General features: G+C 46.2%; 1 protein-coding gene across 1 annotated transcript in view; it reads right to left on the reverse strand.

The window, feature by feature from the left end:
• Positions 1-18,093, reverse strand: part of DNAH14 (dynein axonemal heavy chain 14) — a 471,830-nt gene that overhangs the window by 123,498 nt on the left and 330,239 nt on the right. Inside the window, exons 56-59 of the mRNA XM_045010332.1 lie at positions 17,356-17,442; positions 7,678-7,875; positions 5,133-5,294; positions 3,000-3,191 (exon numbers count right to left, since the gene is read on the reverse strand). Of these exons, the coding sequence (XP_044866267.1) occupies positions 3,000-3,191; positions 5,133-5,294; positions 7,678-7,875; positions 17,356-17,442 (639 nt within the window). The remainder of the gene's footprint in view (positions 1-2,999; positions 3,192-5,132; positions 5,295-7,677; positions 7,876-17,355; positions 17,443-18,093) is intronic.

The raw sequence follows: 18,093 nt of genomic DNA on the forward strand, positions 1-18,093 counted from the left end.
GGAGCGGAGCAATTCAAAAATTTGATTGCTCCAAATCCCTGGTCTAAAATATCTAGATAATGATTGTGAAGAGGTAATGTGACTTTTAGGATTGTCAGAACATGAAATAAAGAGATTGGGACACTTACAAAATTACTTAGCCCTATTAAGATAGTAAGCTAAAGCAGAGGTTCTTAACCTTTTTCTTTCTTTCTGAGGCCCCCACAACATGCTATAAAAACTCCATGGCCCACCTGTGGCACAACTGGTTTTCTGCATATAAAAGACAGGGCTGGCATTAGGAGGTAGCAAGCAGGACAATAGCCTGGGGCCTCACGCCACAGGGTCCCTATGGAGCTGAACTGCTCAGGCTTCAGCTTCAGCCCCAGGCGGTGGGGCTCAAGGCCTCGGACTTCAGTTTTCTGACTTTGGCCCCAGTAAGTCTAATGCTAACCCTGCTTGACGGACCCCCTGAAACCTTCTCAGGGCCCCCCAGGGGGCCCCAGATCCTGGTTGAGAATCCACTGAGCTAAAGCACTCTTAGTGTTTAAAGTATATGTCTTTGAGTCTTATTTAAGCATGAAGTCTAGGGAAGTGTGACACAGAGGCCCATAAGTGTCAACTGGCAAAGGGTTCACTGTACTTTAAGAGCAATTCCTGCCTCAGACCTGACAAACTCTCTACACCAAATATACTGCTTTTATGGTACTTATTCATAAAGGGCAACAGGTGAGGTTTCTACCAAATATTTGTAACTTACTGATACTCCTAATCATTATGAGATGTGCATACAGGTAATATTTAAGGAATAATGTATCTATATATTGAAAATTAAGCCCCTATGGCCTTGGAGTGAAAGTGAATCACCGAGGACTAATATGTCTCTGTGATGGCCCATTCAAGTGGGAGGGAGCTGTAACTCCTCTCTGGCTAGCTGATTATGTAATTATTACTCAATTGTCTATTTTTGCACCAACCCAATTCTTGTGTCACCTGAGATCTCTTATCAGAGATGTTTTTATGATTTCTTCCAGGACACTGATATAAGTATTAAACAGTGTAGAGCAAAGACCCTTGCAGGACCCCTGGAAATACACAACTACTCAAAGATGATTCCTCATTTACAATTAAAATTTTCCCCAAATACAGAACAGAAATATTTATTGAATACTCCTACCTTTTCGCATTATTATTGATAATTCTATCATTTCCATCTAATAATGGACCAATACCATTCTCAGGATTTTTTTTGTTCCTAATATATCAAAAACCTCCTCCTATCTTAAATTCTACTGGCAATTGATTTCTCCTTGTGTCCTATTGCTTCTCTTTTTATAGGCTTGCCCCCAGAATGTTTGGGAAAGTGGAGGAGAGGGGGTTGGAGGAGAGCCTGAGCATTCTAAGGATACAACTATACTGCAATCTGAGGTGTTACTGCAGCATAGATAGAGATAGCTATCACAGCTAAAAATAGTACTGTAGATGAGGCAGCATGGGCTTCAAGGTGGGCTAGTCACATGATGCACACCCAGGGTCCCCAGTATGCTTGTACAGCTTGCACTGATGCCTGTGCCACTGCATCTACACTGATACTTTTAGTCATGGTAGTGTGGGCAAAGCCAGAGTAGGTTTATCCATGCTGCTCTCACACCTTGCATTGCAGTGCAGACATACCCTCTGGGACACTGCTATAAGAAGGTTCCACCATTTACACTGCACCAGTTGACATGTCTCATGAGTAGGAATATGAAAAGGATATTTGTATAAGAATTTCAGCTCTTGTTGCCAAGTGAAAATCTGTACAGTTTTATTACAAATGAGGACACTGAACAATACAAAGGGTCAAATTCTGTCGTCAGTTATAATTAAGGCTGCGATTTAGACAGAGAGGTCATGGAAGTCACAGAATCTGTGACTTCCAAAGACCTTTGTGACTTCAGCCAGCGTCGGATGAGAGCTGCAGGGTCCCCCGCTGCGGGCAGCAGAGGGAACCCCTGCCGCTCTCTACCACCCCGGATGGTGGGGGGGGACCCTCGTTGCTCCTGGCTGTCAGGGGGGACCCTCGCCACTCCCGACCTCCATGGGAGGCAGGGGGGACCCCCGCAGCTCAGAGCCGCAAGCAGAGGGGGACTGAAGAGCTCCGAGCCTCTATGGGTGGTAGGGGCCCCTGGAGCTCCCAGCCTACCCCCAGCTGCCCAGGCTCCCCATTTTGTCATGGATATTTTTAGCAAAAGTCAGGGACAGGTCACAGGCTTCCATTAATTTTTAATTATTGTCTACGACCTGACCATGACTTTTACTGAAAATATCCATGACAAAATCTTAGCCTTAGTTATAATGATAAAAATGAAGCCAATAGATTTGCACCAATGTAAGTGAGGGAAGACTCTGACCCATCATGTTTGACAATTAGGCCCTGGAAAAATATGTAAACATATACATTGAGAATGGCAAAATTTTCTAGTCACTGTTTTTGCAAAAAATGAAAACTCACTTCACATCAATTGTAGCTTGGTTAAATTTTACTTTAATGAAAAGCAGTTTTCTATAGCAAAACAGCTTTTGTAAAATTCACCATAAGCCAAGCCAAAAATTGTACATCACCATGGAAGTGGGAAAAATAATTGTACTCATTTTTGCAATGTAGTAATAATTTTATTTTATATCATTCTGACAACTGTTTTTTCTACTGCTCCCTGTTATTGCACCTCAGCATGTAGGTCTCATTTTATATCAAATTGGTGTTTTAACAATGATCTGACATACATTCTATGGGCCTGATTCTTTTCTCAGTTATACTGGTTTTACACCAGTTTAGCCCTACTGGCTTCAATGAAATTATTCCTGATTTGTACTCATGTAACAAATGCAAAACTCAGGTCCAGACCTAGATTGTCATTTCAATCTCTGCTGAATTTGGCTCTGCAATTTCCATGTTGTCTGAATCTGGTATCAAATGCACAATAAATGAAAAAGTGTTAACTACAGTTAAAAAAAGGTAAGTTCTATTATTATGCTACCTCACTGTCATCACAAATGTCTTCATGGCTAAAGTAGATTTTTGCAACATGCAGGAGAGCTTCTTCAGGCCAGTTGTCGTACCAGTCAATGGTAGAGCAATTAACGATGGAAGGATATATCCGACAAAGTTGACGGAAGTTAAGTCCTGCAGGACTTGTCGCCAAAACAATATGAAGCTTGCTACGTACTCTCTGAAATAAAGGTTTAATTTTGGCAGGGGGAATTACAGTTACATATCTCTTTTCCCAAACCTGTTTGCTGGCTGGAATTATTTTATTAAAAAAATTATGTTAAGATTACTACTTTTTACTAATGTAATGCTCTCTTTTTTAAGTGACAACAATACTGTACTAATACATGATCAACAATGTAAAAATTTACCTAATCATTTTAAGTCACGCATTTAAGACTATAAAAAACACAGTTCAAAATATTAAAATACCTAAAAGAAAAGGCAGACAGCTCAAATACTTAGTGAATTTGCTAGCTCATAATATCCTTGATCTTGCAGTCCCTACACATGCTTAATTCTTAGAGTAAATGGGAGTTACACATTCATATGGACTGTAGAATCAAACCCCAGTTGTGATGGAAATTTGTTGACATACTGTGACACCCAGTACTCCATGTTCACCACGTTAATATGGTTATGATATATTTTGTACAAAGTATGCCTTGTGATGTATCATTTGAAAATTTATAATCTGCTGAATATCATTGTCCTGTTAAGATGTGTGTAACAACACTGTGTGTAAAGTGGTGAGATTTTACTGTATGATTGTTACTGGAATATGTTGTAATTCTGGGTAACACCCACAAACCAATTTCTCAGAGACAAAGACACACTGGCATGCCAGCAAAGTGCTAAAGCGCCATTACCTACTTAATTGGCTATTCACCAGCAGGGCGGGAAGATATAAACAAAGAATTTACATTTCCTCCCAGAAACTTTTCAAACCTCACATACACAGGAGACTGTTTGTCTGTACCCCAGTGGGACTAATCCTCAAAGAGGGGAGTGGGATATAAGAATGGGAGTCAGTGACCTCCACCTTACCACTTCCCCTCCATCTCTATTGACGGCAACTTCACTGCGTGAAAGACAAAAGAAGCATCATTGAACTGGAGGACTGGTCCTGGCCTGGCGGTTTTCAAGCCAGCACAGACTGCTGTAAGCTTTTGTTGAGAAAAACTTCTTTCTGCTTTTAAACCTATTACCCTTGATAAAGTTTAGGTATTAGTTTGTGTGTTTATCCTTTTATTTCTTTTTAACTAATTCTGATTTTTAAGCCTTATCACTTGTAATCACTTAAAAACCATCTTTCTCTGTTAATACACTTGTTTTGGCTGAAGTGCTTGAGAATCTCTACTTAGGTCAACAAGCCTGGTGCATAAACATTACCCAGTGTTGGAATGTTGGACTATCTATGAGCTTATACTGTCCAGAGGGCTATTGAGCAGTATAAAACACATATTTCTGGTGCATAAGACTGGGACTGGGAATATGTGGGTATCACTCTATATGTAATTCATGAATGGCTGGGCATAGCATTCATGTATTCAGCTCGGAGTGACTTTACATGCTGGTGACTGCGAGTGAGCAGAGCCAGGAGGGTTGCTGTTCACCAGCAAAGCAATGTAAAAAGCATCTCAGGTTGGACAGCTAAGGGGACATAGCAGTCCATCAGTTCAGACTGTACCCTGTGGAATGTCACACAGACCATCTCTTTAGTTTTCTTTTTATAAAGAAGAAAAAACATTTCAGCAAATCAAATACTTAAGTAAGCATCCTAGATTGTTGAATGTAAAAACAAAGGGTGAAACATGATGCAAAATATAAATTTTAAAATTTGAAACTACTACTATTAAAAATTATATGTAATAATATAAACATGTGGCAAAATTTTCAAAACATTTAAGTGACTAAGTTCCATTTTCAAAAGTGATTTAAATGCCTCAGTAACTTTTGCCTTAGGTAGGCATCTTTGAAATGGTCTTAGATACAGCTACCTACTCCTGCTTACACTGATGACAATGGCGAAACTATTGTTCAACTGGAACAGGGTCTAGCCCTTGGACATTTTGATAAAAAAGTTTCAAATTCTCTAAAATTAATGTATTTGAAACAGTACCTGCATGAAAAATGAAAGAATAGCTTCTCTGCTGTTTGAGTAGTCAGCCTTTTCGGCAACAGCTGTAAGCTTCACAACAATACCTTCCAACTCCTCCTTATCAAATAAATCAAGCACTTCTCCAGAATTCAGAATGCAGCTCAAATGTTCTAAAAAAGAATCCTAGGGTAAAGAACAACAGTTAGTAATCCCTGCAAAACTTGTTACTTATTTCCTTTTAAAACTAATACATTATATCATAAAGCATTTTTAGGGCTGAAGGCTTGTCACAGTGGTAAAAATATCACAGATACAGTGATTTTTTGGTTAATCTGTGACTTTTCTTTGTGTCAGTGATTTTAATAAAGGGGAGTTTCCCAAACAGTGGATTGCAAACCAGTAGATTCCTGGGAGGTTCTAAATGAGTCACTGGCTTGGTGTGCAGAAGAGGTCAGGGAGGGGGAGGAGTTGGAGAGTGAGTCTGACCCACACTGTCCCATATGCTGGGCCCAGTTCCCCTCTCAGGTAATGTGACCTGGCACAAAGGGTTGCAGTGCTGCCCGGCCAAATTTGTTTGAGTGGCATTACAACCTGTCAGGGTCATAGGACTACTCACTCAGGTTTGGCTCAGCCGCATTTCTGTCATGACTGAGGGATGACCAGGCCAAACCTGAGCGGTGCTGTAACTTTGTGTGCCAGGGTGCAATGCCTCAACTGGGGAGCCAGGTCCAGTCCTATGGGACAGGAGCCACCACTGTGGGATGAGTACAGAACAGGCTCCAGCTTTTCCTGACCCACCTTAGGGCCTCCCCTCTGCACTGGGTGGGGATTAGGTTTGCAGTGCTGGGGTGGAGGGAGCTGCTGTGGGAGGTCGGTGGCCCTTCTGCAGGGATTTATGTAGACTGTATTTAAGGAGATATAACTGACTTTTCATATCTGTGACTTTACACACCATTGCCCCCTAAATACATGACTTTTACTAAATTTACCAAGACTGCTCTGTGATTTTTGATAAAAAATAAAGTGACAAATTTGTAGCCCTAAGCATTACTGTATTTGGATTAGGACAGTTGGACCATTTTAGAAAAAGAGGAATTAACCCAAATCTTTGCCTGCAACTCAGATGAAACCTGAAACTTCTCTAAGGTGAAAAAACTGGTTAACTTTACATTATCTATTAATTTTCATATGCTTTCTCATCCTGCTTTTTTGGCTAAAACTGGAAAAAGAAATACCACAAAAGAGGCCATTTTCTTATTGCCTTTGACCCCATTAACAAAAGTGCTGAAATTTTATATGAAGGTCTACTCCTGTCAGGTTTCCAGTCCAGTTGTCAGAGCAAAGAGATTTGCTCTGTACAAGCACCAGAACAAAATATTAAAAAATTCCCAATCATTGATAGCACCAAATATCAGGTTTTTGTCTTCATTGGGCACATACATATAATATACACAAGTAAAAAAAATATACATAATGATGCATACAGGTACACCACGAAACCCGTGGCCATGAGTGCCTTTTCAAGCATAAAGTCAAATACCTCGTTCTTTCAACTATGGGTGAACTGTGAATTTATCTTGGTAATTAATCAACTTATTGAAGTGTATGATCGCGTTTAAATGTTTCATTTTTTTCTTTCTGTTCAAATTGGTGCCTATTTTTTCACATCACTGTGAAATAGGAACACAGTTTAGGAAAAAGGACATTTCTCACTATATAGCAGGGGTAGGCAACCTATGGCACGCGTGCCGAAGGCAGCACACGAGCTGATTTTCTGTGGCACTGACACTGCCCTGATCCTGGCCACCAGTCCGGGGGGCTCTGTATTTCAATTTAATTTTAAATGAAGCTTCTTAAACATTTTTAAATCCTTGTTTAATTTACGTACAACAATAGTTTAGTTATATATTATAGACTTAAAGAAAGATACCTTCTAAAAATGTTAAAATGTATCACTGGCACGCGAAACCTTAAATTAGAGTGAATAAATGAAGACTCAGCACACCACTTCTGAAAGGTTGCCGACCCCTGCTATATAGCATATAGTCGGAACCCAATACTGCACCACTGAAATCAAAGGGAGTTTTGCTATTGAGTTTAAAAGGAAGCAGGACCAAACTTTTAAAGAGACCAATTTTCAGCCCATGGTCTCCATTTGTTTGTACAAAACATATTTGTATCCGCACAATGGTACAACTCTAAGGGTATGTCTACACTACCTGCCAGATTGGCGGGTAGTGATTGCTCTATCGGGGATCAATGTATTGCGTCTCGTCTAGACACGATACATTGATCCCCAACCGCGCTCCCCGTCAACTCTGGAACTCCACCAGGGCAAGAGGCAGAAGCGGAGTCGGCGGGGGAGCGGCGGCCATCGATCCTGCGCCGCGAGGACACAAAGTAAGTGATTCTAAGTCGATCTAAGATATGTTGACTTCAACTATGCTATTCTCATAGCTGAAGTTGCATATTTTAGATCGATCCCCCCAATGCAGACCAGGCCTAAAACAAGCATGCATGCAAGTACTCTAACTCTAGCAAAAACATCACGTAAGAAAGCATTTACCTGAACTATATCTGAATCAGTGATGAGCAAAACAGTGTTCTGGCCCTCCAGCCCTGTTTGTCTATAGACTCTTTTCAGGTCCTCTATGAAATCTGTGTAGCTGTAACTGTGGGTAACAGACAATCTAAAGAGACTACAGTTTTCTAAATAACAGGCAAGGGTTGCACAGGTTATTTTCCCATTTCCATCCAGGCCAATCTGCAGAAAGATATTAGTTATTTTATCTATCTATCTATCTATCTATCTATACACACACATACACACACATACACACTCATGCAGATGGTTTGAGAATCCCTTCACTATAGATTGAGAAAAAAAATATAAAATGAAATAACTGTACAACTACAGATATTAGAGAGACAAGGAAGGCGAGGTAATATCTTTTATTGGACCAACTTCCATTGGTGAGAAAAGTTGGCCCAATAAAAGATATTACTGCACCCATTGGGTCTATCTCCTGGAACCAATATGGCTACAACACAGCATACAACTACAGAGATGACTATCTTCAGCAGACAGTTGCTGAAGCAGTTCTGCCACTTGAATGTGTAGCTCTGGAAGGTAGCATGTAGATGTTTCCACTTTTTTCTGTGCACCAGTTTATTTGCTTCAGTTAGAGTACTGAGATGACATAAATGCTATGCAGCAGGACATGACAGACTTCATGTGGGAGTCTATGTGTTGGCATCCAGAGTACATGCCCTAAATATGTCCAGTGCTTCCATCTGATTCTGGTGGTTGGCAATTTATTGGATATGTTAGCTACTAATGAAGTCTTTGTATCCAATGCCCATAATCTTTCATAAGCAGTTATTTTCAAACGTGTCTAGTTTTCTGTCTAGCATTTTGGTAGGTCTCCAGCTTTCGAAGTGATATGTTAACACTGAGATTACATTTGTGTTGAAAATTCTAAATTTTGTTATGGTGCAGTATATCTTTGATTTCATATGTTGTTGAGTTTACTGAACACTATGGACGCCTGTCCTATCCATGATGCCACTTGCTTCTTGAGATCCCTGCTGGTTAGTGTGCTGTGTCCAAGGTAATGTAGTTCCATTCACTCTTCTATGATGGTTAGAATAAAAAAAAGCAGACAAAGCAGTGAAAAGCAACACCGGGAAAGAAACAGAAATATTTTGAAAATCTAGCAGTGGAGGCTGAAACTGCTGATATGACAGGAAATCACAGAGCTTTTTACCAAGTTACTAAAACCCTGTGTGGAAATGGGCCAATAAAAAGCAAAGATGGAAAAATGTTTGTAACTGATGTAGAACAGAAACAGAGATGGGCACAGCATTTCAAAGAAATCCTCAACAGCCACAGCCCCACTTCAGCAAATCTGATCAACTTGACATTAACACTGGTCTAATAGAATTCTCAGAAGTTTAGGCTGTAATTAAGCAGCTGAAAAACAAAGCGACAGGAGACAATCAAATTACAGCAGAATTGCTAAAAGCACTTGATACCACCAACCTAACAAAACTGACAGAACTGTTTAATGAATTCTGAGAAAAAAGGGACGATTATGACCCAGTAGAAACATGGAGTCATTGTCAGAATACCCCCAAAAGGGTGATCTCACTGACTGTAACAATTGGAGAGGAGTTACTCTACTACTCTTTGTTGTAGAGAAAATCTTCTGCAGTGTGATACTATACAGGATGAAAGAGACAGTGGATCCAAAACTTAGAAAAGGACAAGCTGGATTCAGGTCCAGGAGATCCTGTGTTTATCATATATTCACGTTAAGGACCATCATAAGAGAAGTTGATATTAATAAATATATCAGAAGATATCAATTTTCTACAATTCCTAAGGGAAGCAAAGGGACACCAGGAGAAATCTATGGCCAGCAACAAGGAGTTTTTAAGCTGTACTAGAAACAAAACAAATCTTAGTAATGGTACTGGTCCATTACTAGATAGAAAGGGTAGAATTATCAATAATAAGGCAGAAGTGTTCAATAAATATTTGTTTTGTATTTGCAAAAAAACAGATGACTTAGTCATATCATATGATGATAACTCTCTTTCCATTCCACTAGTATCTCAGGAGGATGTTTAACAGCAAGAACTAGAGACTTTTTTTAAATCTGCAGGTCCAGATAACTTACATTCAAGAATTTTAAAAGAGCTGGCTGGGGAGCTTGTTGGACCATTAAAGTTGATTTTCAATAAGGCTTGGAATACTGGGAAAGTTCCAGAAGACAAGAAGAAAGCTAATGTTGTGCCAATATTTAATAAAGGAAAATCGAATCACCTGGGTAATTTTAAGCCTGTCAGTTTTACATTAATTCCAGGCAACATAATGGAGCGGATGTTACGGGACTCGATTAATAAAGAATTAAAGGGAGGGTAATACAATGAATGCCAATGAAAATGGGTTTGCGGAAAATAGATTCTGTCAAACTAACTTGATATCTTTTTTGATGAGATCACAAGTTTGGTTGAGAAAGGTAATAGTGTTGACATAATATACTTAGGCTTCTGTAAGGCATTAAACAATTTATTTAAAAACTAGAATAATATAAAATCAACATAGCACACATTAAATGGATTAAGAGTTGACTAACTGATATGTCTCAAAATGTAATAGTAAATAGGGAATCATCATTGAGCAGGCGTGTTTCTAGTGGGTTCCCACCGGAACTGGTTCTTTACCCTATGCCAGTCAACATTTTTTTCACTGATCAAGTTTGCAGATAAGCAGTAAATAAGTGAGAGGATAGATATAGCAAGAATCTTTTAATGTTCTCATCACTTAACTTTTAACTTTATTCTAAATTTGCATTCATAGACCAGGATTAGAGTGTAATGTTTCTAATATAAAAACATTCTAATATATGTTTTATTATTGTAAATATTTCAGAGTGACACAGAAATTCAAATAAAATCTGGAAACAAAATAAATTCCAGGTTTTTCACAACTCAGGCTGGATAACTACTTACTTCTTAATATCATACTTATTGGACATCTTTCATCAGCTGTCCCCCAAGCTGAAAAAATGGTTACCCACCTTTTAGTAACTGTGGTTCTTCGAGATGTGTTGTTCATGTCCATTCAAAGTAGGTGCACGCGCGCCGCGTGCACGCCAGCCGGTAGATTTTTCCCTAGCAGTGCCCGTAGGGTCAGCGCTGGCACCCCCTGGAGCGGCGCCACTACGGCGCCCTATAAAGGGGCCCGCCGACCCTCCACCCCCTCAGTTCCTTCTTGCCGGCACTCCGACAGAGGGGCAGGAGGGTGGGTATTGGAATGGACATAAATAACACATCTCAAAGAACAGTTACTAAAAGGTGGGTAACCATTTTTTCTTCTTCAAGTGTTTGTTCATGTTCATTCAAAGTAGGTGACTCACAAGCCTAACCTTAGGAGGTGGGGTCGGAGGTCACTGCTGACTGAAGCACGGCACGACTGAAGGTGGCATCATCCCTAGCCTGGTGCGTGATGGCACAGTGCGACGTGAACATGTGGCTGGAGGACCACGTGGGCAGCTCTACAAATCTCCTGAGTCGGGATCTGAGCCAGGAACACCGCGGAGGAGGCCTGCGCTCTGGTAGAGTGGGCCGTAACCAGAGGGATAGTGGCTCTAGCTATACAATAGCATTCCCATATGCAGGCCGCGATCCACGAAGAGATCCTCTGAGAGGAGACCGGGAGCCCCTTCATTCTATCCACCACTGCGATGAAGAGCTGGGTCAACCGTCTAAACGGCTTTGTCCGTTCAACATAAAAGGCTAGGGCCCTGCAGACATCCAGGGAATGCAGCCTCCGCTCCTTACCGGAAGAGTGTGGCTTTGGATAAAACACCGGTAGGAAGATATCTTGTCCCATGTGGAATTGGGAGACGACCTTGGGGAGGAAAGCCAGGTGAGGTCTAAGTTGGAACTTGTCCTTATAGAAGACTGTGTACGGGGGTTCGGATGTCAGCACCCTGAGCTCCGATACCCTCCTGGCCGAGGTGATCACTACAAGAAAAGCAACCTTGTATGACAGGTACAGCAGACAGCATGAAGCCAGGGGCTCGAAGGGAGGCCCCATGAGGGCAGAGAGGACCAGGTTGAGGTCCCAGGTAGGAGCTGGTTGACGGACATGCGGAAACAGCCTGTCCATGCCCTTGAGGAAACGACCAACCAGCGGGTTTGCGAACACCGAGGTGCCTCTTTCTCCCGGGTGGAAAGCCGAGATGGCTGCTAAGTGAACTTGAACCGAGGAGAGGGAAAGGCCCAACTGTCTCAGGTGGAGCAGATAGTCTAAGATAACGGGAATTGGGGCCCGCAACAGTTCCTGCCCTCACTGACCGGATGGAGAAGCGTTTCCATTTGGCCAGGTAGGTGGCCCTGGTCGAAGGTTTTCTACTACTGAGCAGCACTTGTCTGACCTGTTGGGAGCATTGCATCTCCACCGGGTTCAACCATGGAGCATCCAGGCTGTGAGGTGGAGTGATTGCAAGTTCGGGTGGCGGAGGCAGCCCTGGTCCTGCGTGATCAGGTCCGGCAGCAGGGGCAGCGTCAGGGGCGCTCGGGTGGACATGTGCAGGAGCAACGTGTACCAATGTTGGCGCAGCCATGCCGGTGCTATCAGGATTACATGGGTGTGATCCCTGCGGATCTTGAGAATTACCCTGTGTATCAAGGGAATTGGAGGAAAGGCGTAGAGCAGCCCTTCCTTCCACGACAGGAGGAAGGCGTCCGACAGAGACCCCGGGCTGTGGCCCTGGAGGGAGCAAAACCACCAACACTTCCTGTTTTCCCTTGAAGCAAACAGGTCTAACTGGGGACAACCCCAGAGCCAGAAGATTGAGCGCACTACATCCCGAAGAAGTGACCACTTGTGACCCCGGAAAGAGCGGCTGAGGGCGTCCGCCAGCCCGTTCTGTTCCCCCGGGAGGTAGAACGCCATCAGGTGGGTAGCATTTTGAACGCAAAAGTCCCACAGCGCAAGGGCTTCCCTGCACAGGGGAGAGGAGCGTGCACCCCCCTGTTTGTTGATATAGAAGACCGCTGACGTGTTGTCCGTGAGGACTGAGACACATCTGCCGGCCAGGTGGGATTGGAAGGTAAGACAAGCCAGGCGAACAGCTCTCAGCTCCCAGACGTTGATATGTAACTTGAGGTACTCCTGCAACCACAAGCCCTGTGTCTTGAGGTCCCCCAAGTGCGCTCCCCATCCCCGATCCGAGGCATCCATCACCAGGGAGAGGGAGGGTTGAGGGGTGGCGAAGGGAACACCCAAGCACACCTTCAGTGGGTCGAGTCACAATTGGAGAGAGCTCAGCACCACCTGGGGAAGAGTCACCACTGAGTCCAGGGGATCCCTGGCCAGGCGGTATACCATCACCAACCAGTATTGTAGTGGGCGAAGCCGGAGTTTGGCATGGCTCACCACATAGGTGCACGCCGCCATGTGGCCCAACAGCTTGAGGCAGTTTCTTGCTGTGGTGGTCGGGGCGCGTTGCGGACCGAGAATGATTTCGGACATGGACCGGAACCTGGACTCCGGAAGATACGCTCTGGCGTGTGTTGAGTCCAGAACCGCCCCTATAAATTCTATCCTTTGGGTAGGAGACAGGGTGGACTTGGCCTCGTTTAAGACGAGGCCGAGCTCGAGGAAGGTCCGCCTGATGAAAAGCACCTGAGCTTCCACCTGCTCCTTGGAGCGGCCCTTTATAAGCCAATCGTCCAAGTAGGGGAATACCTGGATACCCCGCCTGCGCAGAAAGGCCGCCACGACTGCCATGCACTTTGTGAACACCCTTGGTGCCGCCGATAGGCCAAACGGGAGCACTGGGAACTGCAGATGGGCGTCGGCCATGACAAACCTGAGGTACCGACGGTGTCGGGGGATTATGGCAATATGGAAATATGTGTCCTTTAAGTCGAGGGTGGCATACCAATCTCCTGGATCCAAGGAGGGAATGATCGAAGACAGGGAGACCATGCGGAACCTGAGCTTTCTCACAAACTTGTTCAGCCGCCGCAAGTCCAGGATGGGTCTGAGGCCCCCTTTTGCCTTCAGTATTAGAAAATACCGGGAGTAGAAGCCTCTGCCCCATACCTCCTGAGGAACTTCCTCCACCGCCCCCGCTATGAGGAGGGACCGCACTTCCTGAATTAGAAGTTGCTCGTGAGAGGGGTCCCTGAAAAGGGATGGGGAGGGGGGCTTGTGGGGCGGGAGGGAGGAGAACTGGATAGAATATCCCCTCTCTACTGTGCGAAGCACCCAACTGTCTGATGCGATTTGGGACCAGGCATAGTAGAAGGGGGACAGACATGACCCAAAGGTAGGAAAAGAAGGATCCGGAGTCCTGATCGGTAGGCCGTCCTCGACTGTACCATCAAATAGGGGGCCTAGGCCCCGACGTCGGTCTTGGTTGGCCGGATGCCTGGCCGGAGGGATGGCGTTGGTGGCGCCTCCTGCCGTTCCTGCCCCGTCTGCGCCCAACCTCTGGATGATTCTGAGGCTGGTAAGGGCGCAGCGCCACTTGCGGCCTAAACTGTCTACGTTGGGTTGTCGGGGTATGCAGGCCCAGCGAGCAAAGCGTAGCCCTCGAGTCCTTTAGACTATGCAGACGCTTATCCAGTTTGTCCAAAAACAGCATCTGCGCTTCTAAGGGGAGGTCCTGGATAGTCTGCTGGACCTCATAGAGTAGGCCCGAGACCTGGAGCCAGGCTCCCCGCCTCATGACCAGGCCTGTTGCCATGGAGCGTGAGGCCGAGTCCGCTGCATCTAGGGCAGCCTGAAGGGAGGCTCGGGAGAAGAGCTTTCCCTCTTCCACCAAGGCTGAAAACTCTGCCCTCGAATCCTGGGGAAGGAGCTCGGTAAACTTTGACATGGCCGAACATGTGTTATGACCATATCGGCTTACGACAGCCTGTTGGTTGGCTATTCATAGTTGAAGGCCCGCCGTGGAGTACACCTTTCTACCAAAGAGGTCGAGCCTTTTGGCGTCCCTGTTCTTTGGTGTCGACCCTTGAAACCCTTGACGCTCCCTTTGGTTGGCCGTGTCTACCACCAGGGAGTCCAGGGAAGGGTGGGTGTACAAATGCTCATGCCCCTTAGAGGGCACAAAATAACGCCTCTCTGTTTTCTTGGCAGTAGGGGCCAATGAGGCTGGCGTTTGCCATAAGGTGCGGGACGTGTCCTCTATGGTCTTGATCAATGGTAGGGCCACTCTGGATGGTCCCGATGGAGCCAGGATGTCCACTACCGGATCTATGTCCACCTCAATTTCCTCAGCCTGGATTGCGAGGCTCTGAGCCGCTCGCCTGAGCAGTTGTTGAAGGATCCTAGTGTCTTCCAGGGCCGGTGCCGTGGCTGTGCCCGCGACCGCCTCATCTGGGGAAGAAGAGGAGGAAATCACTTGGATCAGCCCGTCCTCCGGCACTTCCAGCCCTTTGGGGTCCGGCGGCACATGGTACCGAGGTTGCGGGGCCGGTGCTGGTTCCAAATGCGGCACCGCGGCTGGTACCGGGGTCACCAATGAACAGCTTGGCATGTCTGGCGGCACCTGTTGAGCCCGAACCGTGGTCACCGTCGGTGCCGATGCCCGGCTAAGGGGTGCTGAACTTAGATGCGGCACACCCCTGCCCAGCGACTGTGCCGGTGGAGGAGGCAACTGCGCTGGGGCCATCGATGCCGAGGAGACCGAGGCCGACCTGGAGCGAGGACCAAACGCCTGGCCCACCGACTGGTGGTAGGCCCAAGGGGTCCGAAACGGCGACTGGGAGGGCGGTTGCCATTGCTGCTGCCACTGTGTTGGGTACCGCTGGTGGCTCACCCCTGAAGTCGACTTCCTGTTCCGCGATCAGCTGGAGCGATAGGAGTCCGCCTCTGAGTCTGAGGTCTCTGAATAAGAGAACCTGGGGGGAGCGGCACCCGTCGTCACCGGAGAGTGGCACGGAGGCAGGGAGCTGTCTCTCTGGTCCAGTGCTGCCCGGGTGGCGCGGGACGGAGAGGGAGGTGACAGCATGGCCGGCTTGCCCCTAGACAGTACTGGGGGACGAGCTATGGTCGGCAACTCCCTGCCACGATGTGGGGAGGCCGGTACTGGGAGTCTCAGCAGGTCTGAGGCCGCCTCGAATGCCTCTGGCGTCGAGGGGGGACGCACGTCTCCGCTAAGGTCCAGGGATGTTGGTCGCTCCGGACTCGACCACCCTCTCTCCGGTGCGGGAATCAACGGAGCAGCCGGGGGCTGTAGCCCAGTCTGTCCACTTGTACCGGTGGACGGCGTCGGCCTGTGGAGGTCCTGGCAGGGCGATCGCTCCCTCACCGACCTCTTCTTTTTAGCAGGCACTGGGGAGGGTGAGCGGTGCTGCACTGAGGCTGACTTCTTATGACCCGACTCCCTCTGGTGCCGGGTTTTGGAGGATTTGGGCTGGGCTCTAAGTCCTGACGCCGGTGCCGGGGTGTTCCGCACCGACGATGACGTGCTGGTCACCGCGTCGGCCAGCTCCGGGTCCGAAGGTGGCCGCAAGGCAGCCTCCATCAGAAGAACTCTAAGTCTTTGTGCTCTGTCTTTGAGAGTTCTAGGACAGAAGCCCCTGCAAATAGTGCACCGGTCCCTTTGGTGACTCTCCCCGAGGCACCACAGACAAGCAGAGTGTGGGTCACTCTTTGGCATGAACTTTCCGCAGTCCTTGCAGAGTTTAAACCCAGGAGACCCGGGCATGCCCCGGCGGGGTGACGAGTACGTGGGGGGGGAACCCCCAACAGCAAAGAACTATGTACAACTAATCTAGATGGACTAACTATATACACGAACTATATACACTAGGTTTATGGACACTGCTAAACTTGCTATCAGCAAGCGAAGTTCCAGCTAGCCGTCACCGGCAGTAAGAAGGAACTGAAGGGGTGGAGGGTTGGCGAGCCCCTTTATAGGGCGCCGTAGTGATGCCACTCCAGGGGGCGCCAGGGCCGACCCTACGGGCGCTGCTAGGGGAAAATCGTCCGGCTGGCGTGCACGCGGCGCACACACACCTACTTTGAATAGACATGAACAACCACTCGAAGAGGAAAGAGCCTGTATGGTCTGGGGCTGCCCAGCTCGTTAGGGAGAACCAGAGCAGGAAAAGTTCATGGCCTTACTGAAGCATTAGCTGAGGCCTAAAAGACACCTCAGACACCCTCACATATGTACAGAGTGCTGTATAGGAAGTGGAAGGCTTTTGTGCCCTGTTTCTGCCAAGTAGGGGAACTGGTAGCTTCCAGCTGCTGCCTCCACAAAGTTCTTTACACGTCTGGGTGCAACAACTACATGAGGTATGCCCTTCTCGAAATATAAGATTGGAGGAATGACTACCTGATTCTTCCAGAAACTTACAGGAGAAGGGGGCAACTGCCTCCAACAAAGACTTCTCAAGGTAAAGGATTCCTGGAGACTTTTGGGGTGACATGGCCATACAGGGAACGTGGATGGATGGATAACATTATTCAGTGCCAGAATAATTTATTTTAAAATACAATACAAAGCTCAGTTTATTTTCCTAAATATGGTAACCTCAAAAGATACAAGTGCTAGCTCTGATTTTATCTTGCTAGGAATTAATATAGTTTAGGTGAATCTTCTTAGTAAGTACAGCAAGTTGAAATTCTGCATAAAACCCCACTTCCATTGGGATTCTTAATTTTTTTAAATTTAGAATTATGTAAATGTTAAAAAATGAATATTCTTACTAGCATCATGTGGCCACCTGGTTGCCGAAAGACTCTAGCAGCCCTTGTAGTGTGTTCTACAGCTTCCTTAAAGAACACTATTGAAGTCTGGGGAAGCAAAAAAGACAAACTCACTTCAGTAAGAAAGCAGCTGCACATGGCAAGTGATATTTACAGTAGGTAAGTAAGGGGAAAGGGCTAGCCGGGGGAAACATACCTAGAAGAGATGGGAGAGACAGCTCAATTCCCATAACTAGAAAAAGTATAATAGATGTTTATTTCTTCTCTTTCCTGTCCTCTTGACTGCCTCTCTCAAAGTCACTTACAGAGATCCTCATGCTGCTACCCATATTGCCACTAATCTCCCTGATTCGCTGCACTCTGTCCATTCTACCCAACAATACCCTACTCAGATTGCAAAAGCAAGTACTATAACAGGGGTCGGCAACCTATGGCACGCGTGCCAAAGACGGCACGGAGTCCCGGCAGGCAGCAGCATGACATTAAAAATCTCACCCAGCCCGGTCTGGCCTGGCCTGCTCTTCTCCACCCTCTGCCCCCTCCCACGGGGGCAGGGGGCAGAAGCTTGGTCCTGCCGGCTCCCCTGCCTCTTCCTGCAGTGTGCTGGGTTCCTGCCCCTCCTCCTCCTCTCCATCCCTCCCTCTCTGCCAGCCCTTCAGCTGATGGCCCTTGCGAGGGAGGGGCTGGGGAGGAGTGGAGTAAGCGTACTCGCTGCTCCTGGCGGAGACAGAGAAGAAG

This window comes from Mauremys mutica, chromosome 3 (genome assembly GCF_020497125.1).
Source record: "Mauremys mutica isolate MM-2020 ecotype Southern chromosome 3, ASM2049712v1, whole genome shotgun sequence".
Lineage (NCBI taxonomy): Eukaryota > Metazoa > Chordata > Testudines > Geoemydidae > Mauremys > Mauremys mutica.